The 15,789-nt window shown below is 42.7% G+C and overlaps 1 protein-coding gene and 1 non-coding gene across 3 annotated transcripts; both read left to right on the forward strand.

Annotated features, from left to right (window-relative positions):
• The first annotated feature begins 567 nt into the window (after positions 1 to 567).
• Positions 568 to 4,637, forward strand: LOC109210080 (methyltransferase-like protein 2). 2 transcript variants are annotated; one of them, XM_019373453.1, is made up of 10 exons: positions 568 to 992; positions 1,121 to 1,349; positions 1,611 to 1,750; positions 1,957 to 1,990; positions 2,230 to 2,305; positions 2,669 to 2,846; positions 2,971 to 3,060; positions 3,134 to 3,233; positions 3,403 to 3,898; positions 4,190 to 4,637. In XM_019373453.1, exons 1-9 carry the CDS (start codon positions 723 to 725, stop codon positions 3,552 to 3,554), a joined length of 1,269 nt encoding a protein of 422 aa, XP_019228998.1. In that variant the 5' UTR covers positions 568 to 722; the 3' UTR covers positions 3,555 to 3,898; positions 4,190 to 4,637. The 2 variants fall into 2 exon arrangements, with proteins under 2 accessions (XP_019228998.1, XP_019228997.1); XM_019373452.1 differs by having other exon boundaries at positions 3,403 to 3,883.
• Positions 4,638 to 5,792: 1,155 nt separating this feature from the next.
• TRNAD-GUC lies at positions 5,793 to 5,864 on the forward strand. Its single transcript has one exon. It is a non-coding gene; the product is annotated as a tRNA-Asp (tRNA).
• The last annotated feature ends 9,925 nt before the right edge of the window (positions 5,865 to 15,789 follow it).

The following is a 15,789-nucleotide window of genomic DNA, read 5'->3' on the forward strand; positions in this document are numbered from 1 at the left end:
GGTTTATTTTTTGATTTTTTAAAATAGAACCAAAACCAAACCAAATATTATCGGTTTTAAAATTTAAAACCAAAACCAATGCAAATCAAAAAAAATATCGGTTTACTTAATCGGTTTGGTTCGGTTTTCGGTTTGGATCGATTTTCCGTCAAACCGCGAACACCCCTAAACATGGGAGAGAAATGTACTATTTATCGAAGTAAAGGGGTATATTAGTACCTTTTCCCCAAAAAAATAAAGAAATTTGAAAAAAAAAAACTTTTTGGAGAGAAGGGTTAGGGTTGTGTTGGTGGGTGTGGGGGTGTGAGGTGGGTCGGTGAGGGTGGGGAATATGGCGGGGAAGGTTGAGAAGAAGTTTTGGAAAATATTTTCCTTTCTCTTGATAAGGAAAATATTTTCTCCAATTGAAAGAAAATGAGTTCATAAGAAAAAAATATTCTAAGCCAACCAATCATGAAAAAATTAGAAAATTTTCCTTCGTAACAAACACACCCCGAATTGTTATTTATTTAATGGTCATTAGAAAATTACGTAAAGGGAATGAGAAAAAGAAGAGGTGAGCCCCGAGGTTAAAGAGAACTTTATTTTGGGACTTAATAGGAAATAGGAGCAAAAATGGGGACCATAATGCAAAGCAAACTTTCCCGTTTCCCGCCGGCATTAGACCGATGAACAAACAACCACTGTCACTTCCGAAACCGAAAAATTCCCAAATTCTGTAGATGGAAAACAATCAATTGCAATTGTTTTCAGAATCCGGCATTTATCAGTTAACCTCAAATGCCTTCTTTATCGACCCGGTTCGAATTCTCAACCGTTCTTACACCCGGTTTAGGGTTTCGCCTTCTACGTACTACTCTCGCTTCTTCGATTCCTCAAACTCAAAACAAGTTCCAAAAGCTTCCGAAGATTCTAGAAAACGAAAACGTAAACAGAAGAAAAAGCTTCAATCTCTCAATGAACGCGAACAAAGCGCTGATCGTCGTCATCAGGTACCTTTAACTTTTTTACATTTTAAAAAATCTTAACTTGTATGTATAATATGGAGCTGCTTATTTTCTGTGCATTAAGTGTGAGATTTTGATCAATAAATATTTGTTTGTTTTTATTTGTGTTGAAGGAGGTGAAGCCGTTATTATTGAAAGCGCATAAAACTCTGCTTGAAGCTACTGATCTTTTGAAAGTTTTGAGGAATTTAAGGAATGATGGATGTGCTGTGGGGGAATGCAAGGAGTTGTCAGAGGAAAGTAGTGAGCTTTCGTTTATGGAGCTCGGAAGTGTTTGGCAAGCTCCATTGTATGAGATTGCTCTCAATTATCATCAAGATGATAAAACTTTCCACAATGGAGGTTTGCTTTAGTTACAAGAGTTTTTTTCAAATACAAAAGGGCTTAAGGGTGGGCGGATATTGTCAGTTTTTCGCTTTGCGATTTTGCAAAAGAGGCTGTTTCCATGCCTTGATACGCTGACCTACTGGTCATGGAGCAACTCTATTGTTGCGCCAAGGCTCGCCCTTTATGCATTTCGATACAATTTTTTAGTAATTTGTTAGCATATTTCTTGCGATCCTAGCAAGCTTATGTATTCTAGTTGTCTTGCGTGGTTTCCAGGTTCAACACTTGTTCAGAGTATTGAGCAAAGAGTGACCCCTGTATTTAGTAATCTAGTCGCCAATGAGGGAAGCTGTGATATAGAGGCTGAGCTTTTTAACCACAAGTTTATTATTCCCAAAAGGAGTTGTTTCTATATGGTATGATACATGGCAGATGCTTCTTTAGTTGTTTCTAAGAAAGCCTTTTTTTTTTCCCTTCATGAAAATTTCTAATCCAGAATCATTTGGGTTTTACTAATGGCTTTCAATATTTTTTTCTAATGCTTTTTGTTTCTTTGAATCTAATTTATCTGCTTTGTTTACAAATCTGACTTTTTGCCTTTATTGTTCTTGTTGCATTGAAGTCTGATTTGCGGCAGATTGAGAACTTAATCTCAGGTAATGAGCCAAGATCCTTTATTCTTGTGTTTGAGGGTGGACGTACTGTCCAGAGCTAATGCTTATTAAATTCCATTTATATGGACCTACAATGTACTGGGAAGTAGCCAACTTAAAGGCAGAAATCCTCATTTCTTGCCATATATCTTACTCCATGGAGTACTAGTTTTCATGGTTATTGCATAAGTTAGAATTCTGGAGCTGCTGCTTAAACTCCGAGTGGTGTTTTCTTCTTACAGCTGATTCTGATTGTGGCTTCAATCTCATAGTCATAGATCCCCCTTGGGAAAATGGCAGCGCTCATCAGAAACTGAGGTGTGTTAATCCTTCCCGAGATTTGTCTCTCTTGCTTCTAGATTATTTGCTAGTCTTGCCTTGCATTTATTTTCGAGGATTCCACTCTCTGCAAAGTTTTTTCTTGAAGAATGTCAGTTGTAGAAACAATGCATATCCTGTACACCCTACAGGGAAATTCTCTTTAAATTTTGGGGTGAGGTGGAGTGTGGTAGACATCGGATGGTAGTTGAATGAAACAGATATTATAAGTTTGAATTTCCTGCAAGTGATTAGAACGGGTCAATTTATATCTGCTTTGTATATTAGAAGCTCAAACTATTAGGCGTAAAGGTCTGTGTTGTAGATTGCTTCAATTCAATATGCAATTCCATGTGGTTGCAGGTACCCAACTTTGCCTAACCGATACTTCTTATCTCTCCCCGTCAAGCAACTTTGTCATACCTATGGAGCACTTGTTGCATTGTGGGTTACCAACAGGGAAAAGTTGCGAGGTTTTGTGGAGAATGATTTATTTCCCAAATGGGGAGTAAAATATGCAGCTAGCTTTTACTGGTTGAAGGTATCATTTCTTACACAGCTTATGTAGACCCTTAAGATATCTACTACTCCGGGAGAGAGGAGCCTGAACAATGTATATTGAATGAAGATATGTGCTAAGGTATCTAAGTTGATATTTGTTACAGGTTAAGGCAAATGGGATGATGACTGGTGAATTGGACCTCTTTCATCATCGGCCATATGAATGCCTTCTTCTAGGATACTGTGACGGAAAGGTTAGCTTTTCTTATGCCTTAGAGGTGCCTTTGTTGAAGCAACTCTTTTCTTCAATTCCCCGTGATTTTGCAGGAGACCGATTCTGACAATATAACAAGACTGAATCCTATACCAGATAATCGAGTATTCGTGAGTGTTCCTGGTGATTATTCAAGGAAACCCCCCCTTGGAGGTAATCTTTTCGGGTTCTCATTTGAATATTTCTTTTTTCCTTTTGAATAATGTAGTTTCTCTTTGTGCCTTTCTTTTCTTCATGTTATTGATTTTCTCTCATTTACTGCTGGATTTGCTGTCTGATAATTTCTGAGAATTTTCCTCCTACCATTGCCCACATGAATTAGAGCTGCTTCTGGATTATGTGCCGGGGTCTAGGCCTGCTCGTTGCATTGAACTATTTGCTAGAGAAATGATACCCGGCTGGACTTCTTGGGGGAATGAACCTCTTCATTTTCAGGATTCAAGATATTTTGTTAGTAAGGAAAAAGAAAAATAATGCATCTGGTTAGAAACGCCTCTTATTCAGAATTTTCAGTCCAGTGATATGGTATCCTGAAGGTATCCCTGTGTTGGTTTTATCCTTCCTGCAGAAGATGCAAGAGGCATGAAAGTTATGCTTTTCTCGCCTTATCACTTTTCTCCTGAGTAATACTTGTTAGATGAAGCTTCTTCATGTATTATTTGCTTATATAAGGTTCATGAACTGTGCAATGGATCGATGAATTCAGATGGTTTTATCATTGGCGATTGCTTGAACGTAGATATTTATAGACTTCAAGGAAGTTCCAGGTGGCTTGAAATGTCAGCTGACCAGTTCTGCCTTTGGTGCGTACATCATTGGTACATTATTTAAATTCAGCCTACAAATTACTTGCTTGTTTTCCTCTTTCAATTTGACTGGGAAGGTTTTTGATATTTTTTCCTTCTTTCTGTTTTTACAGTTGGGGTTGCTTTGTTGTTTTCTGAATTTAATTTGGCAGTTTACTTATGAGTAAAAATAAGTAGAGATAACTTTCATCTGCTCGTCTAATGTTTCATAATCTTATTTGAGATTAATTTCACTTGAAACTTTCTCCTCCAGAAGCAGGTTACTCTAACTGTACTCTAACTGTTTGGTACCTCAAAATGCAGAGATCTCGTTGCAACGGCCAATGTCAAAACAGTAGGAATGATGGATAGCTTGCATTATATGCTCACGACGGATGGTTGTTTGCTATAAAAGTTCAATCCGCGTTCTTCATGGAGTACATACATTCAAGTCAAACTTCTCCGAGTTCTTGAATGCTCCTTGGTAGCCTAGAAGCGGAAAAATCGCTATGTTTTCAATTTCTACTGGAAAAGTAAGTTTTCAAGATTGAAGGTTATTCATAGTTGAGCCTTTGTAATAGAAGCCAGAGTTGCTAAGTTCTAGTGTCTGGCTCTGTATTTTTTGATGAGTCAACCGTCTTCAGACAAGTGGTTGATATTTAGCGGAATGTAGCGAATCATTTCTTCCCCTTCATTGTAGTGGCCTTCAGTTTTTCTCAGTGGAAAACATTTGTAAGATATTATCATTTTTTCATCAATTTCTGTTTTTTTACTCCTCCGCAGTCCGGTCTAAGGCAGGCGATTTACACCGAGATTATGGGATTTAAGGAAAATCTTTATGGCTTATCCCTGTGGGATTTGAACCTTAAAATGGCTTACAAGTTGACTGTTGTTTGCTCACATGCCAATTCCAAGGAGTTGATGCAATGTTTGTACTAAGTAGAAGAATGAAAATTTCAAGGTAACTAATAAGGTGTTTGCGCAGATGAAATTTTAAGCAAGCCTGAGGAAGAGATTCACATTCAAAATAGAAGCTGGTATTCACACAAGTATGCATTTCTGGATGTACAATTACAGTAATTGTAAGAGAAATATGGTACTGAATCTATGTACTAGTTTCATTGCCTACTCTAGCAAGACCATAATCTAATGTATGTACTAGTTTCAAATGCCTACTGTAGCAAGAGCATAATCTAATGGGTGAAATTCAAAAATAGCCAGATTTACAACTGGTCGTTCAAAAATAGCCCAATTTCAAAAGTAATCGATATTTAGTCACTTTTCATGTAAAGATAAATCTGAGCGAAAACACTGTTCAAAACCCGGAAAATATGCCAGCATAAGTTTACTTGAACTCCAGCATAATATACTGGAGTTCCAAGATAAGTATGCTGGAACTCCAGCATAATATGATGGAGTTCCAGCATAAGTACACTAGAACTCCAACATAATATACTGGAGTTCCAGCAAGTATACCGGTCCAGCATAATATACTGGAGTTTGGAGCACCGGTGCTCCAGTCTCCAGTATATTATACTGGAGCCAGCAAAGTATACCGGTCCAGCATAATATGCTGGAGTTCATACACAGGTGCATCGAACTCCAGTATATTATGCTGGACCGGTCTCTGCTGCAGCAAAATAGTGGCTATTTTTCATTGACTTGATAAACGCTGGCTATTTTTGAATGACCAGTCTGAAAACTGGCTATACCGTGCTATTTTAACTAATCTAATAGTAATACGGAAAAACAAAACTGTGGAGATTCATATAATTTGTGTATATCGGCAAAAGCCTTCATTCATAAGTTATATGACTTTTGTATTTCTCAAGCAAGTGCATTATACGTACTACTTGGTACTGAATCATGTAATCTTTGCATGGAAGATAGTGATAATTACAGTTTGGGGGAAATAGTAAGCATCAAGGTCGTTGTAGTATAGTGGTAAGTATTTCCGCCTGTCACGCGGGTGACCCGGGTTCGATCCCCGGCAACGGCGTTAGTTTTTAGTCCTTTTATTATTTTATTCATTTACTTCAAGACTAATCAGGGTATTCAAGTGCCAGCTTGACAATCCTCTTAGGATTATGTTTATCTAACATTGGATTACCTAAGTTTAACATGTGCTTAACTCCTTAAAATTTCGGTTTTGTATCTGAAGTCATGTCCTCGTTTTATTAAGTGATTCATATCTTCATTTCAACCATTTACTTCTTTGTACATGCAGATACAGTCAAGGTGCACGAAGCCACGAACCGTAGTTTCACTTTCTGAGTGAAACCAAATTGAAAAAACGTGGCTCAAAAGACCCCATGTGGTTCGTCAGAGGATTCTTTCAATAAAAATCTTGTTATTCAGGTTTTTAAAGATCAGAAGAAGTACATGCACGTTTTGGCATTTATTGCAAGAACTGATGGAGTACCACCATAACTCATCTAGCCACATAGACCAAAACGAAATACTCCAAAACTTTGACATAAACAAGAAAAACGTTACATTCCCCATATTATCTTTTATGGCTTTACCTAATTCTAATTTAATGAATACAATAATCATGATTCGTCACTGCATTATCCACTAATGTATTGGCAAAACCTTATCAACACATTGTTTGACCAAAAAGTGTAACTCCTAGCTCAAATAATTAAATTTATGTGTTAAGGGATTAAACCTAGTTGCCAATAATATTCCTAGACGTGAGTTCCGAAAACGTAACTAATGTTGGACAGATCTGGTAGAAATGTAATGATGGTGTGCAACAATCATTCCAAGTAACGTGGGCAATAATAGAGCATTAAATAGCAACAAACAATAATAAATGGCATTCAAGTAAATAAAAGGAATGATTCACTCAATAAAGGAGGAACTAGGTGTTATTCCTCCTGACAATGATGAATGACAGACAAACCTCGAATGCTCAAATTATCCTCGGATCTGGTGAAAAGTATGGAATGACGTAGATAAGAATCTTGGTGAAAAAGGTGATGTTTGTATCTTAGTAAGAGAGAGAGAGAATCTTTTGTCAAAGTGTGTTGTTACAAATGAATATCACCTGCCCTACCCCATTGTCTCTTTTTTTATTTATATGAGACATTTCCCAAACGAACCCTAATAGTACAAGTGCAGAGAATATCTACTAGAATATTCTCTTTAATATCATATCTCAAAAACTAGCTGTTACGGCTATGTCAGTGGTGTTCGACCTCGACCATTATTGACATCTCGATCACGGATCTCGCTGCTTCCTGGTCGACCTCGACTGACTCTTTTCTTAATGCTATCTTACCCTAAATATTCTAGGGCAAATTTTGACCTATATAGTTAGTCCCTCCGCTTATTGAGGCCGGCTTCAGACGGACACGATGAGCGGATACTGTCTAACGTGGTCGAAATATTTGGACGACCTAAGTCGTGATGATTGGGGCGAGTTGGCAGCATGTCCCTTTGTGAACCGTAAATTCTGGGGTTGTGAGTCCCACGAATCAGGGTGATGTCATGGTGGCAATCGTCATTATGGCGCGATTTCCCAATGTGTTGCTTCATTTCGCGTGCGTCTTCTGATTGAATCTGCTGTTTCAGTTATGGTGACAGGTAATGATTAATTCCTTGGTTTCGACGCTTGAATTTTTATAAATAGGGGTGTGTGGGCAACGTTTCAATCTTTACGAAATCCTCGCATAAAAAACTCTGTATCTTCTTCTTCTTCCCCCGTTGTTGTGCCCTTCTCCTTCAGTTCCAACGATCTCTATCATTTTCGACTCTCCATTATTCGGTGACTTCCTTCCTTTTGTCGCAAATATGTCTAATGTATCTTCTGGGCCCAGTGAGGGAAGTGACCCGGTCCCACTGGCAATTCTCTTGCCTCCTCATTCGAAGAGCATTCCTACTGCTACAGAGAATGGAGGCTTCCCAACTGTGGAAGAGATAGTTCCTCGTAACCCTAACGTTAGGTCTGACTTTTCGAAGATGCCTGAAGTCGAGCTTGGAAACTTTAAATCGGCGATGACATAGGCTGATTTGTCAGAACTCAGAGCGAAGTATGTCCTTCCAGACCATGTCGAGTTGATCCCGCCAGATGGGATGAGGTACGACACCATCGTCATGGGTATTGTGCATTCTACGCCTACCACATTCATGTCGGCTACACTTTCCCTCTCCTCCCTTTGGCAGGAGTTCTGTCGCTTCTACGGTGTTTGCCCGGCGCAACTCGCGCCGTATGTTTACAAACTCATCAGGATGCTCACTAAGTTCACCGAGTTGGCGGGGTCGTGATCACGCTTCGACACTTGATACACTTATTCACCCCTAGCTTATACAGAGGGACGATGCTGAACCTCCACCATCGAGGAGGCAGATGTCTGGTGGTGAAAATGGATGATAAGGCTAACCGCTAGTTTTGGCTCAATTTCTTCTTCGTCAGAACTGAAGACGTGGTAGCCAGTGTCGACGGCTTCCCTGAATCATGGAATTGTGCTCGTAAGTGCCTCGCTCCTTTGCACGTAGATACTTGGTTTTCTTTTTTTTTTTTTGTTATTGATTGTGACCCCTCATCCTTTTCTCATACGGCCAAGACCCTGCCTCCCCCTTTAGTCGAGAACATTTCCTGTTGGGTTGCCAGCTCCTCCCGCACATCGTTGGAATTCGCAAATGGCCGGGCTTCCTCAAGAAGTTTGGGCCCGCTCTTCCTTGACCGGTGAGTTTCTTTGCTTTGGTTTATTGGCTATTCGCCTTCTGTGGTTCACTCTGGTTGACCCCCTCCCCCCTTTTATCTTTCGTGCTTCTTTTCATTTCAGCCCGAGGGTCTTCTAGGAGGCCAATAGCTCCCCACCTGCATTCTTTAGGAGGAAAGCTACTACCTCTTTGACTTATGCCCATTCTACAATCGCGGCTAGGCCTGCTCGCTCCTCGGTCCCGCCTTCTGTCGCTTCAGCATCAGTTTCTTCTCTGTTTGCGGATGTTTTCGCAGCGGAGCCTTCGGCTTACCCTTTATACCTTCTTGTGGATGAAGAGGAGGAACCATTGCCAAGTGACGAGGATTTAGTGCCCCGCAAGAGGAGGTCAGTGGACTCTGGTGACGGGGTTGGCTGGGTCGTAAACCCTGTGATGGATGATTTTATCATTTGTGAGACGACAACCATTGTTCTTGAAGACGATGTCGAGCTGGCGTCTGAGGTTCTGAGATCGGCGGAGGCTATTGAGGGCGTATCTCTTTCATTCGCGATGATGGGAGCTGAAGGGCCGGCCGTTGTAGCTTCTGATACTTTGCGGCAGAAAGGGCCATCGACCTCGCAGCCGACTGATGATGCTTCTTCGCTGACCGATGGGAGAGGTAAAGGCATTGTCGAAGATGTCTACAAGACGGGTTCACACCTTGATGCTACCGAGATGAGGATGATGAATGAAGGATTTACCCAGCTCGAGGTGAGGCTGGAGGGGTCCACACGGACCATTGCGATCCCCATGGATCGTGATTTATCAAAGAACACAGAAAATGTAGTTCCTACCCTCGGTCACCTTTGCTCCGACGTGGAGGGTGAAACCCCCAAAGAGCTGGATAATGTTACTCTATCGAGGAGTATAGCCGGCCTCGCTCTGAGGGTAAGTTTTTCAAAGCTTCTTTTTTCTGTCCGTCATGTTCAAAATCTAGGATTTGTTTTAGTGCTTTGACTTGTCAGCGAGGGCGTTCTTAATTTTGCTTTTTTTTTACAGACCATGATCTTAGAAATTGAAAGTGCCCGAAGGGAGGAGAAGCGTAAGGCTATATTCACGAAGTTGCAACGCAAATACTTCAAGTACTATGCCAAATACCGGGAGATCCGCAGGCGGTTTGGTGAGGGCATCAATTTGCAGGCCCTTCGAGACGAGCTGAAGGAGAAGGATAACGAGATAGTGAAGGTCATCTAGAAGTGCAGTGTCCTTGCGGGGACATTGAGAAATAAAGAGGAAGAGCTCGAGGTCAGCAGGGTCGTGGAGTCTCAATGTGGCGACCTACAGACACAGGTGGTCGAGTTGAGCAGTCAATTGGAGGAGTGTCGCCTGCAGATGGAGGTTCTTTATGGCGGGATAGTCGAGAAACAGAACGAGTTGGAGAAGGTGGAGTTTGCTTGGTCAGAGGCTTCGAGGAAGGCGGAGGCTCTCGAGGTAGTGATCCGGACTCTCCGTTTTGAGCGAGAGAGTGACTTGGAAACGGCAAGGCTTAAAGAAGAGCGGCTTGAAGAGAGGATTGGAGAGTAGGAAAGAGAACTCTCCCCTTTTCAGGACTAGGTGGCCGCCTTAGAGGATGAGAAGGCTCAACTGCTCGCGCAACCGTCATTCTCTCGTTCTTCAAATTTTCCAAACGTCCCCCGTGACTTGTACTAGAAATGGATTTATGCTGAGGCTCAGTTGGATGTGTTCCGGGATTTGAACAAGGTGGGGTCTATTTATGCGGCCTCTCTTGAGGATATCCGTGTTAAGGCTCTCGAGGCTCGGGTCGCCTGTGGATATGATCCTGCCACGCCCGAGGCTGGTGACAATGAGGGGGATGGGGTGTGGACCAGATTAAAAAGGGCGCCTAGTATGAAGCCGCTTACCCTGAGGGCAATGGTGATGATGAGGGGAGAGATCGAGATGGCCAAATGGTCAAGGCGATGGTGCTGAAGGGTCTGACGGCGACCAGTAGTTTTTCTTTTTCTTTCTTTTACTTTGTTGTAAACTTATGTGTCTTTTGTAGGCGTCTTCGTCAACCTTTGTAAAGAATGTTAAAGTATAAATATGGAATGTTTTTCTGCGTCCGTTTCTTTTTCTCAGGTTAGTTTTTCTATACTTGTATGTTTTGTGTTTCTTTGTTCGAACGAGGTCAGATATGTTCAAACTTATTTGTGGCCGAGGGCCAATAGGTGTTAGTTCGGGCGAGGTCGAACATAACCTAGTTAATTACGGCCGAGAGCCTATAGTTGTTAGCTCGAGTGAGGTCAAACATAACCTAATTAATTACGGCCGAGAGCCAATAGGCGTTAGTTCGAGCGAGGTCGAACACAACTTAATTAATTATGGCCGAGGGTCGGTAGGTGTTAGTTCGAGCAAGGTCGAACACAACATAATTAATTATGGCCGAGGGTCGGTAAGTATTAGTTCGAGCGAGGTCAAATCATAACCTAAGTTTAATTATGGTCGAGGGCCAGTAGGTCTTAGTTCGAACAAGGTCGACCATAACCTACATTTAGAAAGATATGCCTACAGGTGCGAAGTTTGTCGACACCGTAAACTTTATGCATTGTTGCCTTGGTTGTACACTTGGAGAAATAGAAATAAACTTCACGCATTGCTGCTTTGGTCATACGCTTGGAGAAATTTACAAATTTTTGGGCGTTGGCTGGCATTCCAGTCCTAGTCCCAGTCGATCTAGTCCCTTCATTTGTCGACCTGGAGAGTGCTTGAGAGGTCGAGCAATGAACTAGCCGTCTCGTGCCTATGTCTTTGCGTACTTCGACTTGAAGTGTTCCCTTCGTCACCTCGTTAAAAACCTCCTTGAGAAAACCTAATTGGGACAAAACTCAAGTGAGGGAAAAAAGAGTACGACTTGGAGGACGCTTTATCTCTTAAAAGTTGAAGTACTTGAGGTGGGTAATATTCCAGTTGTTTGGTAGTAGCTTTCTTTCTATTGTTTCTAGTTGGAATGACCCTTTGTTCGCTGTTGCCGTGATTTTGTACGGGCCGTCCCAATTTGTTCCTAGTTTGCCTTCCCGTAGGTCTTTGCTTGCTTGTGTTTTAGCTTTAAGCACGTAGTCCCCAATTTTGAGTGGCCTGACGTTTTCCTTCTTGTTATAGTAGCATTCTGCTTGTTGTTTTTGGCCGATCATCCTTATGTAGGCCATGTCTCCTCGTTCTTCGACTTCGTCGAGCTCCTGCCTTCTGCTTTCATCGTTTCTTGATCTGCTCTCATGGGAGTATCTTAGGCTGGGGTCTCCGACCTCGACCGGTATTAATGCATCAGTCCTTTAGACTAAAGAGTAGGGCGTCTCTCCAGTGCTTGTCTTCAGCGTTGTTCGGTAAGCCCACAGTACTTTTGGTAATATTTTTGGCCATAGTCCCTTGGCGTTTTCAAGTTTTTTCTTCATAATGTGCAATATTGACTTGCTGGAGGACTCCGCTTGCCCGTTGCCCGCGGGTGGTATGGCGTCGAAAGTATTCTTTTGAAATGCCATTTCTCAAAAAATTCGGCGACCTTCTTAACCGTGAATTGGGGTCCGTTATCGCAACTGATCTCTTTGGGGAGGTCAAACCGGCATACGATGTTTTTCCATATAAAGTCGATTACTTCATGTTCACGTATTTGGGCGAATGCTCCTGCTTCTACCTACTTAGAGAAATAGTCAGTTAAAACCAAAAGGAATCGTACCTTACCTCGCCCTGTCGGGAGGGGGCCCACGATGTCCATTTCTCATTTGATGAACGGCCAAGGTGAGGTGACCAAGTGGAGGTGTTCGTCCGCTTGGTGAATCATCGGGGCGTACTTTTGGCATTGCTCGCATTATTTCACGAAGTCTGTGGCCTCCTTTTTCATGGTAGGCCAGTAATATCCTGCCTGTATGAGGCATCTGATCAAAGCCCGATTGTCGGAATGAGCTCCACAATGGCCCTTGTGGACCTCTTCAAGGATGCGCGACGTCTGGTTTGGGCCCAAGCATTTCGCTAGAGGGCCGTCGTACGTTATCTTATACAGGTCGTTGTGGATGATACTGTACTTGGCCGCTTGCATTCTCAGTTTCTTGGCCTCTTTTTTATCATCTGGGAGTACGCCGTATGGTCGCGCCAGTCCCAAGTTAAGTTTATGGTTCGTACCTCGATTTGGTCCAGCGACGAGTTAAGAAGGTGACCACACTTCTGTCTCCGATTGTAATGTTTTTGGTAGGTGTAGCGAGTTTCGTCGAACTCGCGTAGCAGCTTGCAAATTCCGGTCTGATATTTTTGTAGCCTTTGTTCCTTAATTTGGAAAGTTCCCGTGACTTGGTTGACTACGAGTTGAGAATCGCAACGTAGTCTTAACCGTTTTGCCCCATACTTGAGTCCTAGCCTTAACCCTGCAATTATGGCCTCATACTTGGCCTCGTTGTTAGTCATATTCGGGCACCTTGTGGACTGGAAAATTACTTTTCCGGTTGGGACTTCGAGTACGAGTCCCAGTCCGGACCCTGATGCATTGGACGCGCCGTCAGTGTACAGGACCCAGAGGTCCTGTGTTTGGGGGAAGTGTGGGCGGCTTCTCTTTCAACTTCGGGCATTACTTTTGCGCTGAAGTCGGCGACGAAGTCAGCGAGCACTTGTGAATTTATCGCTGTTCGCGACTGATATGTGATATCGTGCTCGCTTAGTTCGATGGCCCATTTGACCAACCTTCCTGATAGTTCAGGTTTATGCAAAATGCTTCTTAGGGGGAAAGTCGTGACGACGGAGATGGGGTGACATTGGAAATACGGTCTAAGCTTTCGCGAAGCTACGACTAAGGCCGGGGCTAATTTTTTGAGGTGAGGGTACCTCGTCTCAGTGTCGACTAGTGTTTTGCTAATGTAACAGATGGGAGACTGCATATCTTTATTTTCACGAACCAGGACTGCGCTCACAGTTACTTCGGATACAACAAGGTAAACGAGGAGACGTTCTCCTTGCTCTAGTTTTGAAAGCAATGGTGGTGACGACAAGTATATCTTTAACTCCTTCAGGGTTTGGACGCACTCAGAAGTCCACTGGAGGTTGTTATCCTCCTTAAGTACATCGAAGAATCTGTGACACCTATCCGATGATCGTGAAATGAACCTTTAAAGGGTGGCGATACAGCCAGTCAACCTCTGAACCTGTTTTTTGGTGGTCAAGTGTTCCGGTATTCCCTCGATGGATTTGATTTGATTAGGATTGACCTCGGTTCCTCACTATGATACAGGAAACCTAAAATTTTTAATAAGGTCACGTCGAACGCATACTTTTTGGGGTTTCAGTTTAATTCCGTATCGTCTGAGTATGTCGAAGGTTTCTCTCAGATAGTCGATGTGATCTTCTTCCTTTTGGACTTGACTAGCATGTCGTTTATATAGACTTCCATCATTTTACCGAGTTGGTCTTTGAACATCCTCATCACAAACCTTTGATAAGTCGCCCCTGCGTTTTTCAGCCCGAAGGGTATGACCTTGAAGCAGTATGTCCCCTGATGGGTAATGAATGTGGCTTTCTCCTGATCCTCTTCTTCCATGAGGATTTAATTATAGCTTGAATAGGCGTCTAAGAAGTCGGTAATTTATGCCCGACCGTTGCATCGATGAGTTGGTCGATATGGGGTAATGGAAACGAATCCTTGGGGTTACGAGGAACTATCTCTATAGGTGAAACATAAAAGTTGTGCGCGGATAATAAATGAGGCTTACCTCTTTCATTCCGGTGAGTCCCTGTCCTTGATCTAGGCGGGCCTTCATCGTGGCGGGAGGCAGGCGCAACGACCGCTCTGACGTATTGTTGATACCGTTCTCTGGTAGGCTGCAGAGCTGCGAGATCTCTTCTGGTATCATTTCTTCGATCTTTTCTGGATTCGGCATGTACCGAGGTCAGTCAATGAGTTGGTCCATTGAGGTCTTCCTCATTTGCTCAGACCTCGGTACAATATGCGTTTCATCCTAAGTGGTTGAGGGGGTACTTCATCAGTCGACTTAATAGCTTTTTAGTCGCCCTTGAACTGTTCCTGCTCAGCCCGTTCTGGAAGGCTGCGACCGTCATCCCTTCTGACACGTTCGGTAAGGTCATCCTTACTCGATTGAACCGGGTGAGGAAGTCCCTCAATCTCTCTCCCGGAGACTGTTTAATAGCAAATATGTCGTTCACTCTCACCTTGGCCTTTTTGGCCCCAGCATGGGCTGTTACGAACTTGTCAGCCATCTCTTCGAAAGTGCCAATGGAGCGTGCAGGTAGTTGTGAATACCATATTAACGCTCCTCCTGTGAGGGTTTCGCCGAATTTTTTCAACAAGATGGAGGATACTTGTTCTTTGGCTATATCATTGCCTTTCACGGCGGTGACGTAATGAGTCACATGATCTTCAGGGTCAGTTGTGCCATCATATATCCTGAGGTAGGGTGGCATTTTAAAGGTTTTTGGTATAGCATGTGGGGCCGTGTTATCACTATACGACTGTTCGAAGAACCGGCCGGCGTCTCTCTTTGGCAACATCTTGGGAGCGCCTGGTATCTTATCGACCCTTTCCTGGTGTTCTTTCATTTGATCTCGGAGTACCTTGTTCTCATTCTCCATTTCTTCCATCCATTTTCAAGATGGCTGCAAGAGCGTTGTCACATGCATTATCATTAACGTTGTGAGTAATACCTGTCATTGGAGGTGGAGGGAGTTGGTTGCGCTATTCGTCTGCCGGTTGTACAGTGCAAATCCTTGCATTTTCTGCGGTTGCATCTCGGGTGGGCTTGTTGAGGATGTTGGTTAGCGTATCGATTAGCCACGCTTCGAGGATCTTTTTCACTACTAGGGGAGTCTCTTCCCCCACAGATGTGGAGGCTCCCTTACCAAGGGATTTTGTGATGATACAATGAGGATGCGGTGACCCATCTCGCCTAAGGGAGGCATTGGGCATTGCGCCTTAGTCTACTGTTTCACAACTTTCATTGATGACATTCATGAGGTTAGTTGGGAGGTCGGTGATTATTCTCGCCCTTTCTTCCCTGTTACCTGTCATATTGGGGTTTGTGCACACAAAGAAAGGAGATCTTGTTCTTGTTCTTGTTTCATGTTTTTTTTACGTAAGTGATCCATGTTAGTGATAGATCCAGAAGAAATTAAAATTTAACTAGGAAATTCCCACAGACGGCGCCAAATTATTTGACCATAAAGTGTAACTCCTGGCTCAAATAATTAAATTTATGTGTTAAGGGATTAAACCTAGTTAACAA

Source organism: Nicotiana attenuata, unplaced genomic scaffold, assembly GCF_001879085.1.
Source record: "Nicotiana attenuata strain UT unplaced genomic scaffold, NIATTr2, whole genome shotgun sequence".
Lineage (NCBI taxonomy): Eukaryota > Viridiplantae > Streptophyta > Magnoliopsida > Solanales > Solanaceae > Nicotiana > Nicotiana attenuata.

Excerpts from the sequence above, each read along its gene's own strand:
- LOC109210080 (XM_019373453.1), top strand. The coding sequence starts at position 723 with ATGGAAAACAATCAATTGCAATTGTTTTCAGAATCCGGCATTTATCAG. Across the intron at positions 1,350-1,610 it reads TAAAACTTTCCACAATGGAG|GTTCAACACTTGTTCAGAGT; the intron begins GTTTGCTTTAGT and ends CGTGGTTTCCAG. Across the intron at positions 2,306-2,668 it reads AGCGCTCATCAGAAACTGAG|GTACCCAACTTTGCCTAACC; the intron begins GTGTGTTAATCC and ends ATGTGGTTGCAG.